This window comes from Mesocricetus auratus, unplaced genomic scaffold (genome assembly GCF_017639785.1).
Source record: "Mesocricetus auratus isolate SY011 unplaced genomic scaffold, BCM_Maur_2.0 Super-Scaffold_100007, whole genome shotgun sequence".
In the NCBI taxonomy this organism is placed as follows: Eukaryota; Metazoa; Chordata; class Mammalia; order Rodentia; family Cricetidae; genus Mesocricetus; species Mesocricetus auratus.
In genome coordinates this window covers 73592210-73610692 of record NW_024429191.1, presented here as the reverse complement: position 1 = coordinate 73610692, position 18483 = coordinate 73592210, and the positions used below count along the sequence as shown (strand labels likewise).

Here is an 18483-nt window from a genome sequence, read left to right as displayed (position 1 = left end):
TGTTTTTTTGAGACACGGTTTCTCTGTATTGTTTTGGAGGCTGTCCTGGAACCCACTCGGTAGACCAGGCTGGTCTTGAACTCACAGAGATCCTCCTGCCTCTGCCTCCCGAGTGCTGGGATTAAAGGCATGCACCACCAATGCCTGGCTGAACCCAGGCTTTCCACAAGAGCATCAAGTACTCTTCAACACTGGGTCATCTCTCCAGCTCCCATTCTTTTTTTTTTTTTTTCGAGACAGGGTTTCTCTGTATTGTTTTGGAGGCTATCGGTCCAGCCCAGCCTCGAACTCACAGAGATCCGCCTGCCTCTGCCTCCCGAGTGCTGGGATTAAAGGCGTGCGCCACCACCGCCCGGCTCCAGCTCCCATTCTTATTTTAAATGCTTGTCTGTATTTATTTTGCTGTAATAAACGTGACTTATTTGTTTATTATTATCTTTAAAGATAGGCTTTTTCTATGTAGCCTTGGCTGGCCTTAACCTCATGGTAATCCTCCTGCCTCAACCTCCTGAGTTTCCCACCGTTCCCTAGTAAAATTTTTAAAAGCACAGCTTTTTCTACCCTCTTCAGCCCTGACTTCCCATCCTTGCTCTCAAAGTCCTTGTTCCTCATCTGCAGCAGCCGTGTGGAAACAGCACAAGAACCTCATCTGACCAACTAGTCCAGTGAGAATATATGCTCTCCACGACACACACACACACACACACACACACACCACTCACAAGCGGAACAGACTGAAGGCTCTCAACATGTTTAACTTTCTAGATCTTTTTAATAATCTCCGTTCACAATAATCCCCTGGGCATTGTGGCTTGCCACAGAAAGCTCCAAATGAATTAGGGTTGATTATAAATCCATGATTCAAATGAAAATCTTACTTTAAAAAATTTATTTATTATGTATACAGTTTTCTGCAGGCCAGAAGAGGCACCAGATCTCACTATAGATGGTTGTGAGCCACCAACCATGTAGTTGCTGTGAATTGAACTCAGGACCCCTGGAAGAACAGTTAGTGCTCTTTTTTTTTTTTTTTTTGGTTTTTTTTTTTTTTTGGTTTTTCGAGACAGGGTTTCTCTGTATTGTTTTGGAGGCTCTCCTGGAACTCTCTTTGTAGACCAGGATGGCCTCAAACTCACAGAGATCCACCTACCTCTGCCTCCCAAGTGCTGGGATTAAAGGATTGCGCTACCAACGCCCGGCCAGTTAGTGTTCTTAACCTCTGAGTCGTCTCTCTAGGCCCCCCATTAATAATCTTTAATTCCTTCTTTACTTTAAATTTTTTTTTTCTGAGACAGGGCTTCTCTGTGTATCCCTGGCTGTTGTGGAACTCAGGCTGGCCTTGAACTCACAGAGCTCTACCTGTCTCTGCCTCCCAGTGCTAGGATTAAAGTGTATGTCACTACCACCTAGCCAATCTTTTACTTCTCAATATACTAGCAAAAATGTCCATACTGTTGTCCCATGCTCTCACTCGATAGAACCCATTACTCCTCCCACCTCTGACTCATTATTTAGTTGCTTAATTGTTGGTGTTAAGGTTACTCTGAAGCTTAAAATAAAGTAAAAATGTAACATTTGAAGTCAACCACTGCACCATGCTCTAAAGAAGACTGGAAAACATGGCTGAGGGGGAAGAGCTAAATTCACCAAGCTAACTAGGAAAGCATGTACATAACTTATCTAGAGATCTACTAGTAGACAAGGCTGCCCCAGCTGTAAGAAACGCTGCTGTGAGTAGCCTAAAGAAGGGCATTATAAATGACAGAAAAGGACTTGCACTGTGCAAAGGGGAGAATAATCTGTCCTACAACCCCAGGCATCCCTGCCTGTGCAGCATGAGTATCTTTGGGCAGCATCAGAAATCCATCCATCCGTCCATCCATGTCAAACCTCCTCCAGCTTTAAACCCTTTTCAAACTGATTACTGGTTATTCCCACTGCAATGTCCCACAGATCTCAAAACTAATAAAAAAGTTAAACTCATTACCTATCTAGCAAACCACTCCACTCTCTACTACTTTCTGCCTAGAAGATATTCTAAACCCTCTGGGACTAACCCTTACTTCACCTAACTGGTTTTACCATCTGCTGTCTTGATCCCTTCACTCCCCACACTGGAGCCCAAGTGAATGCTCAAAACACTCGTGTCACACACTACACAAACCACACCTTTCTCACTGTTCTTTAAGTCCAAAGGTTTCATATGAGGGTTAAAGGATTCTTATGTTACAGTCTTTGTTCACTGCCCTTCAGTATCAGGTGCTACACTCCCTGCCTCTTAGCACATCCATGACTCTTAGTTCAGTGGATCCACAGCTGTCAGGCTTTGTTACTCTACACCCCCATCCAGCCTGAGTATAACTTTTGTGGGACTACGGGCTATCTCAATCTTGCTTGCCACTGTAGCTTCATTCAGAAGGCTCTTCTCCCCACTTTTGGTTTGTTGAGACAGGGTCTCTATGCAGCCTGAGTTGTCCTAGAACTCACTATGTGGCCTTGAATAAGAGAGATTCAATTGCCTCTGCCTCCCAGGGGCTGGGACTAAAGGTGTGCGCCACCATGCCTGGCCTTAGTAGGTTTTTAAATATTTATAAACAAATTTTTAAAATGTAAAGACATGGATTTCTCCCCACATATTAATGCCTCTGAAATTATCATTTACCTTCTACTCAATGGTATATCACTGTTTAATTTGTAACTTTTTTTTCTCAGCAGCATATAAATTAATTTTACAGCTGTTGGCAACCTGGATTCAATGAAGTATGTCGATCACCATTTACATCATCACATTACCTTCTTTTGCTAATTCTCTATCCCTGGTAATCGTCTCATAATTCAGCTTCTAAGATAGAATTTAGTTTAGGCAAATAATGTTGACCAAAAGGCATTAACAGTTCTGGCCTGGGTTGGAGATGTAGCTCTGCAGTAGAGAACGTGACTAGCACATGTTGAGACCCTAAAGTTCAATCCCTAGGACAGAAAACAAACACAAAAAAAGACCTGGGCTGAGAGATGGCACAATAGTTAAGACTGCTCTTCCAGAGGACCTGGGTTCAATTCTCAGCACCCACATGGTGGCTCATAGCCATCTGTAACTCTAGTCCCAGGGGATCCAATACCCTCTTTGGCCTCTTTACCAGGCAAGCATGATACACAGATATACATGCAGGCAAACCATACATATGTATATAATAGTAATAAGCCTTCCAAACTACTTGCCATTCATAAATAATAAGCAATTTGACATCATCAGGACCAGGTAGCACGTCTAAGAACCTCTGATCTTGAGCTGCTGATTACAGTGAACAAATCCTAGAGTCCAAGAACTGGACCCCATGATGATGCTTCCTTTTTTTTTTTTTTCTGTTTTATATTTTGAGACAGGGTTTCTCTGTGTAGCTTTGTAGACCATGCTGGCCTCAAGCTCACAGAGATCGGCCTGCTTCTGCCTCCCGAGTATCAGGATTAAAGGCGTACGCCGCCATCACTGCCCGGCTGCTTCCTACATTTTTAATGTCCAATGCACCCTGTTTTATTACCTGCTACATTAAATAATAGCAGAACTATTGAGTGTCCAGTTGAGAGCAAAGGCTGCCTTGAGCAAATTATTTACTCTTTAACCTTAGTTTTTTCATTTGGAAAATAAAGATTACAGTCCCCAAAGAGGTCACTGGAATAGACACAAGCTGGTGCTCAGAGTAGCATCCAGCACACAGTGCCAGTGTGCTGCAGCCAATGTTACCATTGCTATCACTGTTGCTATTCCGTGGACCAGTCCTGGGAGGGCAGGGACCAGGTCTTCATTCATCCTTGTGTCCTTATGCACGTGGTATGAGGACTGTACTAGGAACCCTGCCTGATGGTGGCCAGCTTCCCTAGGTAAGATCTGCCTTATTTTAACTGCAAAGAAATCAATCAATGCCAGTTCCCACAATGGGTGTGATTCCCACCCACACTGACTGCTGCCTACAAATGTCATTTCCTCAGCCTTTCTCTCTTTTCCTATCTCGCACTTTCTCAGGCACTAGTCATTCTTGTTTAATGCCATCAAACAGTTCTACTAGTTCAGACCCACCATCCAGTTGCTTTCCCAGCTTGAGTATTTCAAACAATACTGAAAGGCAGATGAAAGGCAGGATGGGATGTACTCCAATATACTTAACATGTTAAGACCTACTGACAACAGTAAGAAAGAACACAAAAGGCACAAGCAACTCAGAAAAGATACAACTACTTGATAAACAAATGAAAACAATTCCATATTATTTAGTAGTTAGAAGTACAAATTAGTACAAGAAGCCATTTCTCACTATCAAGGCAGAAGGGGCTTCCTAGCTCTTTGGCTGGAGAAATGAATTTTCATGCACACATGGTGAGAACAGATGAGGAAGGTAACTTTGTAATACACACCACCAGGTGAGAAATGTTCACATCTCTTTGCCCTGTTAACCCCATCCCCAGAGCTTTACCCTAAGCAAATAATTGGGGCTATATTAATGATGTTATTGGGGGGGGGAATGATGTTATTTATTACAGCATTATTTATAATAGAAATACTGGAAACAGAAACAACCCAAATATCCATCTGAAAAAAAGAGAAAACATCCTTTACTGTAGAGGACTGTTAGAAAGGCTATACTAATGAAGTAGTAAGTACAACAAACTTGAGATAATGCCTGGCATATCTGTACATAATGATGGCTACTTTCATAGCAAACTTTCAAGAAGGACATATTACCATTAAAACTACATTACTGATAATGATATGGTATATGATAAAGTCGGTTAAAAATCATGTTTCAGGGTGCTGGAGCAATAGCTCTTCCAGACAGCTGGCTGTGATTCCCAGCACCACATGGTGGCTCACAACCATTTGGAACTCAAGTTCCAGGGGATTCACTACTGGCTCCTGACCTCCAAAGGCATCAGGCATGCACATAGTGCACATATTAACATGTAAGCAAAATACTCACACATATAAAATTAATTAATCTAAAAATAAATAAAAGCAGGTTATGATAGAGTATAAGGACCCAGATGTATTACCATTTGCTGGCCTAGACCATGCTAAGAGCTGAAAGCTGTTTTGTCTGTAGTGCTGGTTTTTAGTCTGCACCTGCTAAGCACATGCTGTATCACTGGCTATACTCTTAACCCTTGGAAAAATTATTTTTAAATATATTAAATCCTGGGCTGGAGAGATGACTCAGTGGTTAAGAGCACTTGGTTTTTGCTGAGAACCCAGGTTCAGTTCTCAGTATCCAATGAGTTTACAATCATCCTTAATTGCAGTTCCAGATGATCTAGTACCCTCTTCTAGCCTCCAAGGGCACCAGGCACCCATTCAGTGCATATACATACATGCAGTAAAAACACTCATACACATAAAATAATAAATCTTAAAAAAAATAAAATAACATAGGAGCGAGGTGGTGGTGGTACGTGCCTTTAGTACCAGCACTTGGGAGGCAGAGGCAGGAAAGTTTCTGAGTTTGAGGCCAGCCTGGTCTTCAGAGTGAGTTCCAGGACAGCCTCCAAAACAATACAGAGAAACCCTGTCTTGAAACACCCTTCCCCCCACAAAAATGTTATTATTTGATTAAATCTTGGTGCTCTCTCTGTCGTGAGATTTTTATTCAGTTCCTAATTTTCAGAGCACACTATGTAGAGTGAGCTGGCCTTGAACTAATAGAAATCCACCTGCCTCTGGCTCTCAAGTGCTGGGATTAAAGTCATGAGCCATCATTCTGGTCAAATCTTAAGTATGTGTTACTCTGATAATGAGAAAGAGAAAAATCTAAGTGAATTGTATTACTTTGGAAGAAACATTTCTTGCCTATTGGCCAAGCAATACTGATCATAAAATTTTATGCAATAACTATAACCACAAAATAAGATTTTGGGGGCTGCAGATACAGTTCAGTTGGTGGACTATCAAAGTCAGCTGTGGACAGAGCTAGTGTTTGTAAAAGGAGCTATGATTTTTACTAGGTCTCCGGAAAGCTGGATAATTAAATGTTTATAAGATTCTTATCACCAGGTGGTGGTGGCACAAACCTTTAATCCCAACACTCAGGAAGCAGAGGCAGGTGGATCTCTGAGTTTGAGGCCAGCGTGGTCTAGACAGGACAGCCAGAGCTACAGAGAGAAACCCTGTCTCAAAAAACAAAAAAACAAAAGAGAAAGAAAGAGAGTGAGAGAGTGAGACAGAGAGAGAGAGTGAGATAGAGAGAGAGAGAGAGAGAGAGAGAGAAGGAAAGAAGAAAAAAAGGAATTTTATTAACGCTATAGAGCATACATCCTTATAAACATAGAGAGGGTTAAAATGCATTTAACTCCATTTAGTGGATGTTTTCTTGAAAGGTACTGAATTTTGATAAATCAAATTCAATGAACTCTAAGAATATTGAGAGGGATGGGTATGGAACCCCATGCCTTTAATCCCAGTACTCCAGAGGCAGGGACAAGAGAGATTCTGTCCCAAAAAATAAGACAAAACAAACAAGCCATTTATAATTGGCATGGTGGCACACACCTGTAATCCTAGTATGACAGTTTGTCTTAAAAAACAAAATACAAAACAAACAAAAAACCTTCAAAAGGCATTCACATTAGTAATTCTTTAAAAAACAGTTATAAAAGAGAAAATTTCAGTATTATAAATTAACTTTTATGTCTCAGGCTTACTTAAAGTGAGATTTTCACTTACAAAGCACATCTGTGCCAGGTATGGTAGTGTACACCTCTGACCTCAGCACCTGGAGATCAAGGCAGGAGGATTGCTGTGAGTCTGAGACCCGCCTGAGCTGCACAGCAAGACTTCACCTCAAGATAAAATAAAAGAGAAAAACAACACAAATGTATGCTTTGGGTGTAAAGACAGACCTGCAGATGACTACCAACAAGCACTCTGTACCTTTGCTAAGAAATCCTTACCAGTGTGCGTCTTCATGTGTTCATCAAAGTACTGCTTCATGTTAAAGTCCTTGCCACACCACTGGCACATGAACTGTTTGTGCCCAATGTGGATGCTCATGTGGGAGCGGAGCTGGTACTTGTACTGGAACCTCTCATCACAGTTCTGCAATAGACAGAGGATGGCGCTGGATGCCAAGCACAGAACACCACTCCAGCCCACCCTCACAGGCTTATAGGATTATTTTCATGTGCAGAACACAAGCTGCTTATGGCAGCTGTTTGGATTTTCTATGTTCCTGCAGCTGAGTTACGAATACATGGGAAATTTTCTCATGTAATTATCACTGACTCATTTCCAACTTCTCTGACTCACTGAACATGACTCCCACGTTAATCTAAAGACTTAACTGTGTGCTAATAGGACACTTCTCTTCCTAGCAGTGAGAGCACCTAACCCTGGGGCACACCCACAGCTTCAGTGTGCACAGCCTTGTGCTTTGAACTCCGCCCTCCACTCTCACTGCTGCACGGTCAACACACCCCTAGCTTTGGAGCTAGCCTGTGCTCCTTACCTCACATCTGAAGGGTTTCTCTCCAGAATGCTGCAAGGAGTGCACCTTGAGTGACATGCTCCGTTTGAAAGACTTTCCACACGTTTCACATGTAAATGGCATGTCTTTTGTGTGTGCTGTAACACAGAATACATTTAAACTCAAAATGATTTCACCAAAAAATTCATACTGGAAGAGACAGACGTCATAAGGTGCAGCACTTTAACAGTAACGCTCCAAAGAGAAAATAATCAGCAATGCTGACGAGAACTCTGGGTGGGAAGACTGGATCCAACTTGGTGATGCTTATGACAGGCCGCGCTTAATCTCAACCAATTAAAACTGACTGCAGGCTGCAGTATGGTGGCTCTGTCTACATAGCCTGCCCAACAGCCTGCCACAGGCAGAGAGTAGAGAGGCAGACAGACTTACCGACCATGTGTTTCCGCACATGAGCCATGGTATAGAACTTCTTCTCACAAATCTCACAGGCAAATTTTTTTTCTGCATATCCGTGAACAATCTTGATATGTTCATGAAGGGACCAGAGTTTCTTGAAGGATTTGTTACAGGAAACGCACTGAGCAGGACAAACAGAAAGAGTCTTTATTTATGGAGGCTTCAGGAGGCCATCCTGCCTCCTGGCAGATGAAATGGATCTACTTTAGATTCATGGTACAAGGTCAGAATCGTGACAACAACTATTCCTCCATGGAGTCCATATTCCAACACCAACATCTGTATGTTCTATTTTCCCAAATTCATCTTTTAGATACATGGAAGTGTGCAAACAATGGCAGAATCTAAGGAAAGAAGTGGAAAGTTCCACAAACAACTAAATGCTATTACCATTTCAGTGTTGAATTTATGAGAGGAATATCCACTTTGGTGTTTATATATATATAGTTGTTGTTGTTTATTTTGAGATAGGGTGTCTTACTAAATAGCCCAGGGTGGCCTCAAACTTATTATTTAGCCAAGGTTAGCTTCAAATCATGATCCTGCCTCTTTTTCCCATGCGGGAACATGAGGATATGCGAGCACACCTGCTTGCCTATAGCACAGAGCAGCAAGCACAGTTGTCTCCTCCCCAGGGTGCCATGAAGTTAGAGGTGTTTACCAGAGAACTTGTTTAAAAGTAGCACAAATAAAGGCTTGATATATGAACACTATAGATCGGAAGACACAATGTCCTTCTGCATTAGAAAACACATTTTGAAAAATTCTGTAACAAATGCTCAAGGTTTATTAACTTTCCCTAAACCTAGTTTATTTTGTTGCCATTTCCATCTGGCAGAAGCTAATATAACCTCTAAACCACTGGCCAATCTCCTCTTCCCCTTGTCCAATTCCAGACCTCCTTATGTCACAATGCCTAGTTAAAAATCATGACTCATGAGCACCCTGGACTATTAGGCATAAAGCATAACTAAATAAACAAACCAATACCAGACAGTTCTTGACAAGCACCAGGCTCTGAGGAAAAAACTTAGAGAACTCAGTCACTAAAGCCCCTTGAGTGCCACTGCCACTGCCGGAGAGAAGAACCCATGAGCACAGAGACAAGGTGCTGGCTGGAAACTGTCCTGGAAAAGGACAGACTACCCAGTGAGCCGCCTTTTCTGCAAGGGTTAACTTCCCCTTATTATGAGGTTACCAGGATTATCAGGAGCTGTATGAAGAAACACAGCATAAGATTCTTTAGGAATGTAAAGATTTTCCTTTCTAAGAAACACTTATTTTGATTTGTGTATATGAGTGTTTTGCCTGCTGTATGGATGTACACTGCATGTGTGTCTGGTGCCCAAGGAGGACAGAAGAGGGAGACGCATCCCCTGGAACTGGAGTTACAGATGGTCGTTAGCTGCCATGTGGGTGCTGGGCACAAGCTCAGGTCCTCGGAAAGAGCAGCCGTCGCCCCTAACTGTTGGGCCATCTCATCAGCCTAGGAATGAGAAAGGTTTTCATTCAACAGAACCCATACAACAGTAAGCACAAAAGGGAACATACCATAATGAGGAAAAGCCTGGAAGCCCCCTAAAAAAGCACTGTTGTTTTCTGTAACGTATGCAAATTAAAGTTAAAGGAAGGAAGGAAGGGAAAAGAAAAGAAAGGGAAGGGAAGGGAAAGAAAGGAAAGGGAAAACCCACAAAATAAGCAGCTCCTTGAGACAGAAAGAGCAACACCTTTTTAGTAAGGAGACATTATGAAACCCACGTTTAACCTCTAGGGGGCAGCACTGTACAATGCTCAGTTGAACTGGTCCTGCAACCAATTCTTGCCCAGGCACCTGCTAGAGAACACCACCAAGTCTTCTTAATTAATTATCCAGCATGATATACAAGTCAAACCAGTGAATTTTTAAAAATATCTTTAAAGGAAGCCACTGACCTCAGTCATTGATTTAAGAACAATTGTCAAAAAGAGAAAATTAAAGGTAGTCACCATTATTAGCAGTTCCCAAACCAAAAGTAAAACAATGTATCTTTTAAAAAGTTAGCTTCAAAATGGTAATTACTGTACATATGGAAACATAACAGACTTACCTTGTATGAATATACATTTATACACAAAGATTTGCACAAACCAATATAGCTGCAATGCATTCAATACCTCTTAACCTGTCATAATACAGTCTTTCCAAGACACCAGCCTGGTTTGAATACCATGTTTTGTCTCATTAATACTGTGCAGCAACATTATGTAACCTACTGTCAGGTAAGCAATATTTTCAAACATCTCAGCCTCTGTTTAAGGTTTGCATATTCCCATGGGCTCGCCTCTTGACACATTTAGTGTTGCCATCTCTCCACGGGTGAAAGGAAACTCACTGCTGGAGATCTTCCATTTCCACAGGTCTGAGTCATTACGGTTTCTGTCCCCAGCAGTTGCACTAGACTCTGGCACCCTTAAAATAGAAAGGAACCTTTCTCTACTCCTGACCTTCACTCAACATCTGCCACCTTGACAGAAGATGCCAGAACGAATTATCTCACAAGTCCTACAACAGTGACTCTCAGTGCAAAGTCGGCGCTCAATTACATCCCAGGCAATCATCTATAACAGATCCCCCTTCCATCGTACCTGAGTTCCCTCTAGTCCAGCGTCAGTTAAGTGTAATGCTTTTGAAATACAAGATTAAGCCTTGGTTTTGAAAAGACCCAAGCAGCAGCGTCTAAAACGATAAATTGGTGAAATCTGTCCCTTCAGCCTCTATTGTGTTTATTCTCTTGGGCAGACACCAGATGACTCTCAACAGCCAGGTTCTATCCTGGAAAGGTCGCCCTCTCGGTGGTGAGACCTACCTGAATGTTTTTTTCACAGTCTGTTTGCTGGTGAAGGGACAGCTCACTCTCCAGCACAAACTTCTTGCCACATTTATCACAGATCTGCATGCGCCTGTGAGTGACGTTCATGTGCTTCTCCAGGTACCAGCGCGTATTGAAGACCCTGGGGCACTTCTCACAGGTCAGGGTCTCTTTTTCTTCACACTTAGCTTTCTGGACTGGCGCTTTGGGCTCCTTGGTGGCCCGCTTCTTCCGCTTGGGTAGCTCTGCACTCTTCCTCCGGCCTCGAGTTGTGCGAGGTGTAGGGGAAGTGGCAGCTGCGGCAACAGAGGCCGTTCTTCGGGTTCGCCTTTGTGTAACCCTGACTTTCTCCACTCGCTTCTCCTTTTTCTTCTGCCGTTCGTTCTCTCCGTAGTCATTGCTGTCATCTGTGGCCTCCTCCTCACTCTCTTCCTCTCCTTCCTCGCTGCTTGTCTTAAGAACAGGAGTCTCTTTGGACTGAGAAGAGACACCCTTTTCCCCTTTAGATACATTTAATGTTTGATTATTAAGGTTTACCTCCACTATGATCTGCTCCCTTTTGTATGAGACTTCCTCCTCCTCTTCCGTGTCATCAGAATTCTCCCGGTCTTCCTTGACAGTGTGCACATCAGACACCGCCCTTGTCTCCCTGAAATATGGCTGTTCCTCGGTCTCGTGCAGATGTGGTTTGCTCATCTTGGTGTCCACTAGCACAGAATAAGGGCTTCCAGACTCCCTTTTGTACACTTTGGTGGACAGGTCAAGCTCCTGGCTGGCACCATGGTAGAAGGCGGGTGGGGCCTGACTCCGACAGCTCTCTTCCTGGGCCATTCCTGTGGCATGTGCTGCACAGTTCTCAGCCAGCTCCTGACAAGGACTGGCTGGGTAGCTCATTGGGAAGTGAGTTCTGACTACAGAGTTCCAACTATAGAGAAAAACTTGAAAACAGAGCAATTAAGACTCAAATCTTTCTCCATCCACAGAGAACTAACCCCCCTCAAGTGAAAACAAGAAACTCCTGGAGCCTGTGTGCAATTCTTCCAGTGTCACAACACCAACGTGCGGGTCAAACAGGGCTGTTCTTATGGCAAGAGCAGAGAGCACTCCTGATTTTCTTCCGAAGACAGCTACAAGGAACTTGGAACATCTTATCTACAAAGAGAAAGAAAACAGGGGAATAATTATACCACCACTTCCTTCTCAGGCCACGCATTTCTCATAACATATGAAATTTAAAATCAAACTCCATATACCATGATGTGTTATACTCTCCAAACAGTTTGGGATGGGTATTATTTTACAAGCTGTGTGAGTTCCCATTTTCAGTCAGAATGTAAATTCTATCAGCCAAGAGCTCCATCTGTTAAATTCACCAAGATATCTTCAGAGCTTACTATAGTGCTTAGCACTCGGCATATTCAATGAATAAATACCTACTACTGCATGATGTCTGCCATGCTGGGTTCTGCAGGACTACTAATATCAGCCTAATGAAATAAGAGGCTGTGGAACACTCAAGAGACTCACGCAGGCAGGCAGTTTCCTTCAGCGTCAGCCACTACAAGCACCAGAGTGAGAACCCACAAGGGTGGCAAAATGAGCAGTGTAGACCATGGAAACACAGCAGCCAACTGGCATAATCACAGGAGGAAAATGTCCTGGACTTCAGTAGTTGTAAATGAACTGTAAATATAGCTGCCTTCAGGGTTACAGGGGTAAAGTTGAAGCGTCCTGACATTTGTTGCACAGCTCACTAGATCCACTTTACAACTGAGTGATTTTTCTTTTCATGTGTCAGTTGCAAAAAAGTCAAAATTCTGAGAATTAGTAACCACCAGGTCAATGTGATTCTAAGAAAACTAAAACCATCCACTTAAAAAAATCAGAAAGGTGAAAACCTAAGTTAACAAAGCATTTTAAATGCCATATTCCATAGGTCTTTTAAAGTGTTTAAAAATCATCTATCTGAAATATACCTATTTAACCTTGAAAACATACCTAATATGACTACAAGTTTATTTATTTATATACTGCATTTTTAAATGAGCTGCATAAGCACAATATCCCAAACAAGAGTAGAAACATATATGTAGTAACAAAATTAATTTTAATTTGTATCAATATGCCAAAATCCATGCCAATGCAAAATATCTGAGATTAATAGTTGTCTTCTTATCCTATATTTCTTTTTTTTTAAAAAAAGATTTATTTATTATGTATACAGTGGTCTGCCTGCATATCCGAAGAGGGCACCAAATCTCATTACAGATGGTTGTGAGCCACCATGTGATTGCTGGGAATTGAACTCAGGACCTCTGGAAGAGCAGTCAGTGCTCTTAACCTCTGAGCCATCTCTTCAGCCCGTTATCCTATATGTCTACATTCCCCTAAATTATAACAAACATCCAGGTTCCACCAAATAACCAAAAGCCTCCCACACCCCTCTTGGGAATGTAGGTGCCATGTTCTCCAAACGGCTTCCTGCTGTGAACCAAGTATCTTTAGGGTCCCTTAGAAAATTTGAGATAATGACCAAGTTCTGAGAAGATCAGTGGTAGCCTCTGTTGATAGATAACACCTGTCCAGTTTTAGGAGGTCTCCCTTGATCAAACCCGATCCATATTACCCTGGAACAAATCCACAGTCTCTTGTTTCCTATGGAAACAAAAGCAAAACCTCTTCTCCAGAGCATTTTTAACTTTCTTTTTTACTTTTTTAAAGTAAGGCATTCCTAAAGCATATATGCAGGCTGGTTTATTTCAACAGTTCCTCTTTCAACCCCACGTCTCTTAGCAGCTGCTGTTTATCAGCATTCCAAAAAAAATAAAATCAAAACATAATACTATGTAGGATCCAGACTCCCTGTGTATTTCCCATTTTTCATGACTTTCTTTTACTGTCTCTATAGATTTTTGTTTTGTTTTTCGAAACCGGGTTTCTCTGTGGCTTTGGAAGCTGTCCTGGAACTAGCTTGTAGACCAGGCTGGTCTTGAACTCACAGAGATCCGCCTGCCTCTACCTCCCAAGTGCTGGGATTAAAGGCGTGTGCCACCATTGCCCAGCTTCCATCTGGACTCTTTTACTGAGTGTATCTTTTATAAAGCCTTTTTTTGACTGCATGAACAAACTTTAGACTGTTAAGCTACACCTGGATCCTTTGTGTGACTCTCCCAGCTGGCTCTACCCACTTCTAGTTTAGTGAGAGCCAAGCTTAAAGCTTGCAGCCCGGTCAGAGGTGTATGACCAGGAACTGCATTTAACACCCCAGCTATGGAATGCCAGTGCCCTGCACTGGGGCAGACATTTTTTTTTCTTAATGTACTGGCTGCTCAAGGGCTCACTGTCCAGCATATACTGTCCAGCATAAAATCTTAAAGGAGCCGTATCTTTTTTTTTTTTTTTTTTTAGTTTTTTTTCAGGCCCTACATGGAAACATGGCCCCACATTGGTACACCAAAATGTTGGAATTTTATTCTTAGCTCTTAATTCTTTGCTTTGGGGTTGATTTTTAATTAAAAATAAGTAAAGCTTTTTTTCCCCCCCTTCTTTTAATTGAGACAAGCTCTGGCTGTCCTGGATCTCACTATGCAAACTAGGCAACCTGGTCCCAAGTGCTGGGATTAAAGGTGTGGCAGTGACTCCTGGCTTTTTCTTAACAAAATCTGTTCTACTTACCTTAAATAAATGAAATCTTGCTATGCTGACTTTTCTTAAAAATAATCTTAAGTTGTTCAACACATTTGATGCTGAACAGCTATGTAACTTTAACAAGTACAATGGGAGTCACTCTGGTCTCTCCGGCTTATTCTACATGAAACAAATCATCACATTAGGGAAGAGAAAGTGTGATCAACTAGGCTCATAAAGGGACCAAAAAGTAAAGTTAGTTTCTAACCTGATTTTGTTAATGTCAATCCTAAAAAGTACCAACAATCTATACCTTAGTAGTATACCACTGCAAAAAATGGTAGCCAAAGTAGCAAACTACAAAATTGTAAAGCTTGGCCAATTCTCTGGTTTATAAAATAATCATAAGGATTTGAATTTATGGAAAACACTTTTCACACACTTGTTGAACACTTGGGTGCTTCCTATCTGTTAAGTAGTATAGGAGTTATAACAAGCTAGTGGGAAGTAGAGTTGCTTTGGTACTATCTAATTTCTTGCAAGTACCAACAGTCTCTACATTTCCACACAAGAACAAAACCAAGTATGTATTACTCATCACACAGCCAGCTTAAGCAACTTTAACTTTCACCAAATAACCCCCTTGGGCCAAAGATGCAATCAAATACTAAGTAAGCTACACTTTGAGACTTACAGGATCCCAATGAGTGTTCAAAGCATTTTCCATTATTCAGTTCTATCCACAAACATCATCTATAGGCAGAAGTATGTTTTAAACAAAGGAACTATTTATTTATTTTTGGTTTTTTTCGAGACAGGGTTTTCTGTAGGGAACTATTTATTTTTAAGGTAAGGAGTTTTTGTGTATTACTGATATAGCTTCTATTAAAATCTGACAAAGTTCAGGCTCTATTAAAATTCAACACCTTCAAGGACCAGAAGAAAACATGGTGTGGCTCTGCCCACCTGTGTGCTCAGTATGAAGGGGCAGGAGGACAATCCCAAAGTCAAAATCATTTTGCCTATATTATCTAGTTTGATGCTGGGGTATTGGCAGGGCTCAATCTAGCCATGACCAAGGGTAGTTTTGCAGGATGCAATTTTTAATGCAGTAGTCCATCTTTAAGATGGCTAACCAAGGGGCTGGAGAGATGGCTCAGTGGTTTAGAGCACTGGCTGCTCTTCCAGAGGATCTGGGTTCAGTTCCCAGCACCCACATGACAGCTCACAACTGTCTGTACTTCCAGTTCCAGAGGGTCCTATACCCTCATACAGACATACATGCAAACAAAACAGCAATGCACAATAAATAGATAGATAAAGTTGGCTAACCAAAAAGAATGAAAACCTATGTAGAGAATGAAAATAAATGAGAAATGTCTTCTTTACTTACACACACACATACACACACACATGCACGCGCAAGCACAAACACAAAACAACACATTAAAAGTCACAAATATTTTATTAATTTTTTTCTTTTGAGATGGGGACTCATATAGTTCAAGCTGACCTCAAATTATGTAACTTAGAATGACCTTGAACTTCTTTTTAAAATTAATATTAATTTTATGTGTGGGGGTGTTTTTGTCTATCTCTATACTATGAGCAGAGCTGGTGCCTGAGGAAGCCAGAAAAGGGCATCTGGGACCAGAGTTACAGATGGCTGTGAGCCACCATGTGGGTAGTGGGAACTGAACCTGGGTCCTCTGTAAGAGCAGTCAGTGCTCCTAACCCCTGAGCCATCTCTCCATCTCCCACCTTGAATTTCTGATCCCCCCATTTTATTTCCTGAGCTGGGATTACTGGTAGGTGCCATCACTCCCAGTTTTATGTGGTGAACTAAACTCAGGTCTTCATGTGTGCTAGCCAAACAGTTTCACTATACAGCCTAAAATGCATCAATCTTGGGCTTCTTCCTGCCTCTGCATTCCAAGTGGTAGGATTACGCTTAAACTCATTCTCTCTCTCTCTCTCTCTCTCTCTCTCTCTCTCTCTCTCTCTCTCTCCCTCTCTCTCTCTCTCTTTCTCTCTGTCTCTCTCACACATACACACACACAACTACTTTAGATGTGTGGACTAGTGTCAGGAGATGTTGGTGATCTGTTATTTTCTTACTAGTAAAATCTTTTGGCATCTCAATAAGTAACACTTTTGGGGATTATCTTATCTTGTCTTAGACCAACAGGTATGAATAAATAGTCTAAAACAAAAATATCTGAACAGATGAGAAGGTTTAGTCCAAACCATAACATACCCCCAACCCAGCCAATGGGAAGGACGAATTGCTAACATGCCACCTGCCATTTCCTCCCAGCAAGCCTACATACATATCTTCTAACACTGCAAGATTCTCTTAAAAATTAAAAATCTCTCCACCCCCAAAAATGAGCACAGAAATTTTCATATACAGTTTCCAGGTTCCTTCCCACTTCTAAAAACCCACCAATCAGGGCCCCAAGCTCTGAGCTAAGAAAAAAATCAGATTTCGTTCTTTCTTATCTGTAGTGTAGACAAAGCACACAACTGAGTTTTTCCTCTGTCTTTCCCTCTTTGCTCCCTACCCACTTTTCTTATTTCTGCAGCACATATATGGGTCAGAAATAAATTAACAACATAAAAGGAGACCAAGTCATATACAGAAAGGTTAGCACATGGCTTATAGACAGCCCTGCTATAATGTCAGGCAAGAAGCAAGGTACAGCATCAAGAGTTTATTTTATACCCCAATATGCTACCTTCCCAGGTCTATGACCCTGGCAATTAACTCTCATCCATTCTCAGGGTGCTCCCCAAGGGCTATTATGAAGGTTGAATCCAACCTCACAGGCCAAATTTCTGTGTTATACAGCTGACTGGGTGCTGGCTCCCTTTCCCATTGTTCAGGAGGGCTTTCCTGGAGAGGTTAGAAGTGTGAATGGCAGATTAGAGGTTTATGTAGAGTATGTTGGCACACTCTGTTGCATAGTAATGAGGAAGAGATAAAGTAAGAAAAAAGAAAAGTTAAAAGGTAGGGGCTAGGGAGATGGTTCAGTCAGTGAAATCCTTGCCAAAAAAATAAGTTCAGTCCCTGCACCCATGTTTAAAAAGCTAGTATTGGGATGCAGAGACAGGACCCTGGGGCTTCCTGGACAGCCAGTGTAGTCAAGTTAGTAATTTCCAGGTTCAGTGTCCCAAAACTACAGTGGAGAGCAGTTAATGGGGACACCTGTCACCAACATCTCAGTGTCTACGTGCATGGGCATGTACACACAAAGTGAGAGCCGCTGATAGAGGCCAGCATATGGAAAGTAGGAATGACAAGTTCAATGTTATTACTGGCAAAAGCAAGTCCACACATAGCCTGCATTTCAGAAGACCCTTTCCTACCCCACCTTACACACACACACACACACACACACACACACACACACACACACACACACACACAGAGCACTCACCTCCCTCTACTTGTATCTGCTTCCTAGCTGCTGACATGTGACTAGCCACCCACTATCCAGCTAGAAAATCTTCCATGCCATGAACTGTTTCCCCTCAAACTTAAGTTAGAATAAACCTCCCTTCCTTAAGATGTTTCAGCCACTGTTTTGTCTCTGCGATGAGAAAAGTAACTGACACAAAGAAAATGTCTATGGAGAGGCGGGGCTTTTGCTGGGATAAACCTGCTATTCACTGGCCCTGGGAACTGGCTGGGGAGAAGAATGTGGCAGTTTGGCCCTGTAGGCTGAGAAACCCTAGAATGTTGTAAACAGCCTGATGGGAGTTTGCAAGACCAGAGCTTGATGCCAATACAACCAACGAGGGCCTGGTCTGGGGAAACTGGGCGAGTGGCCTTTTGTGTTACATTCTGGCAAAGAATTGGCTGCATTCTTCCCATGTCCTGAAAATCTGAGTGAAACTGAATTCAAATTAATGAACTAAGTTGTTTTGAGAAAGAAATGTTAAATTAGCAAACACCCAGGCTGTGGCATAGTTACAGCTTACCTCTCTTAGTCATATCTACAGTGAGAGAAAGCAGAAAAATCTGACTAGTGTATTACTTGAAAAGAGCTGTGACGTTAAGGATATAGACAAGGTAG

At 42.0% G+C, this 18483-nt stretch overlaps 1 protein-coding gene across 1 annotated transcript in view; it reads right to left on the bottom strand.

Moving 5' to 3' along the window:
* Znf652 (zinc finger protein 652) overlaps positions 1-18483 on the bottom strand; it is a 59602-nt gene that overhangs the window by 10533 nt on the left and 30586 nt on the right. Inside the window, exons 2-5 of the mRNA XM_040749550.1 lie at positions 10775-11929; positions 7902-8049; positions 7491-7606; positions 6937-7081 (exon numbers count right to left, since the gene is read on the bottom strand). Of these exons, the coding sequence (XP_040605484.1) occupies positions 6937-7081; positions 7491-7606; positions 7902-8049; positions 10775-11671 (1306 nt within the window). The 5' untranslated portion in view covers positions 11672-11929. The remainder of the gene's footprint in view (positions 1-6936; positions 7082-7490; positions 7607-7901; positions 8050-10774; positions 11930-18483) is intronic.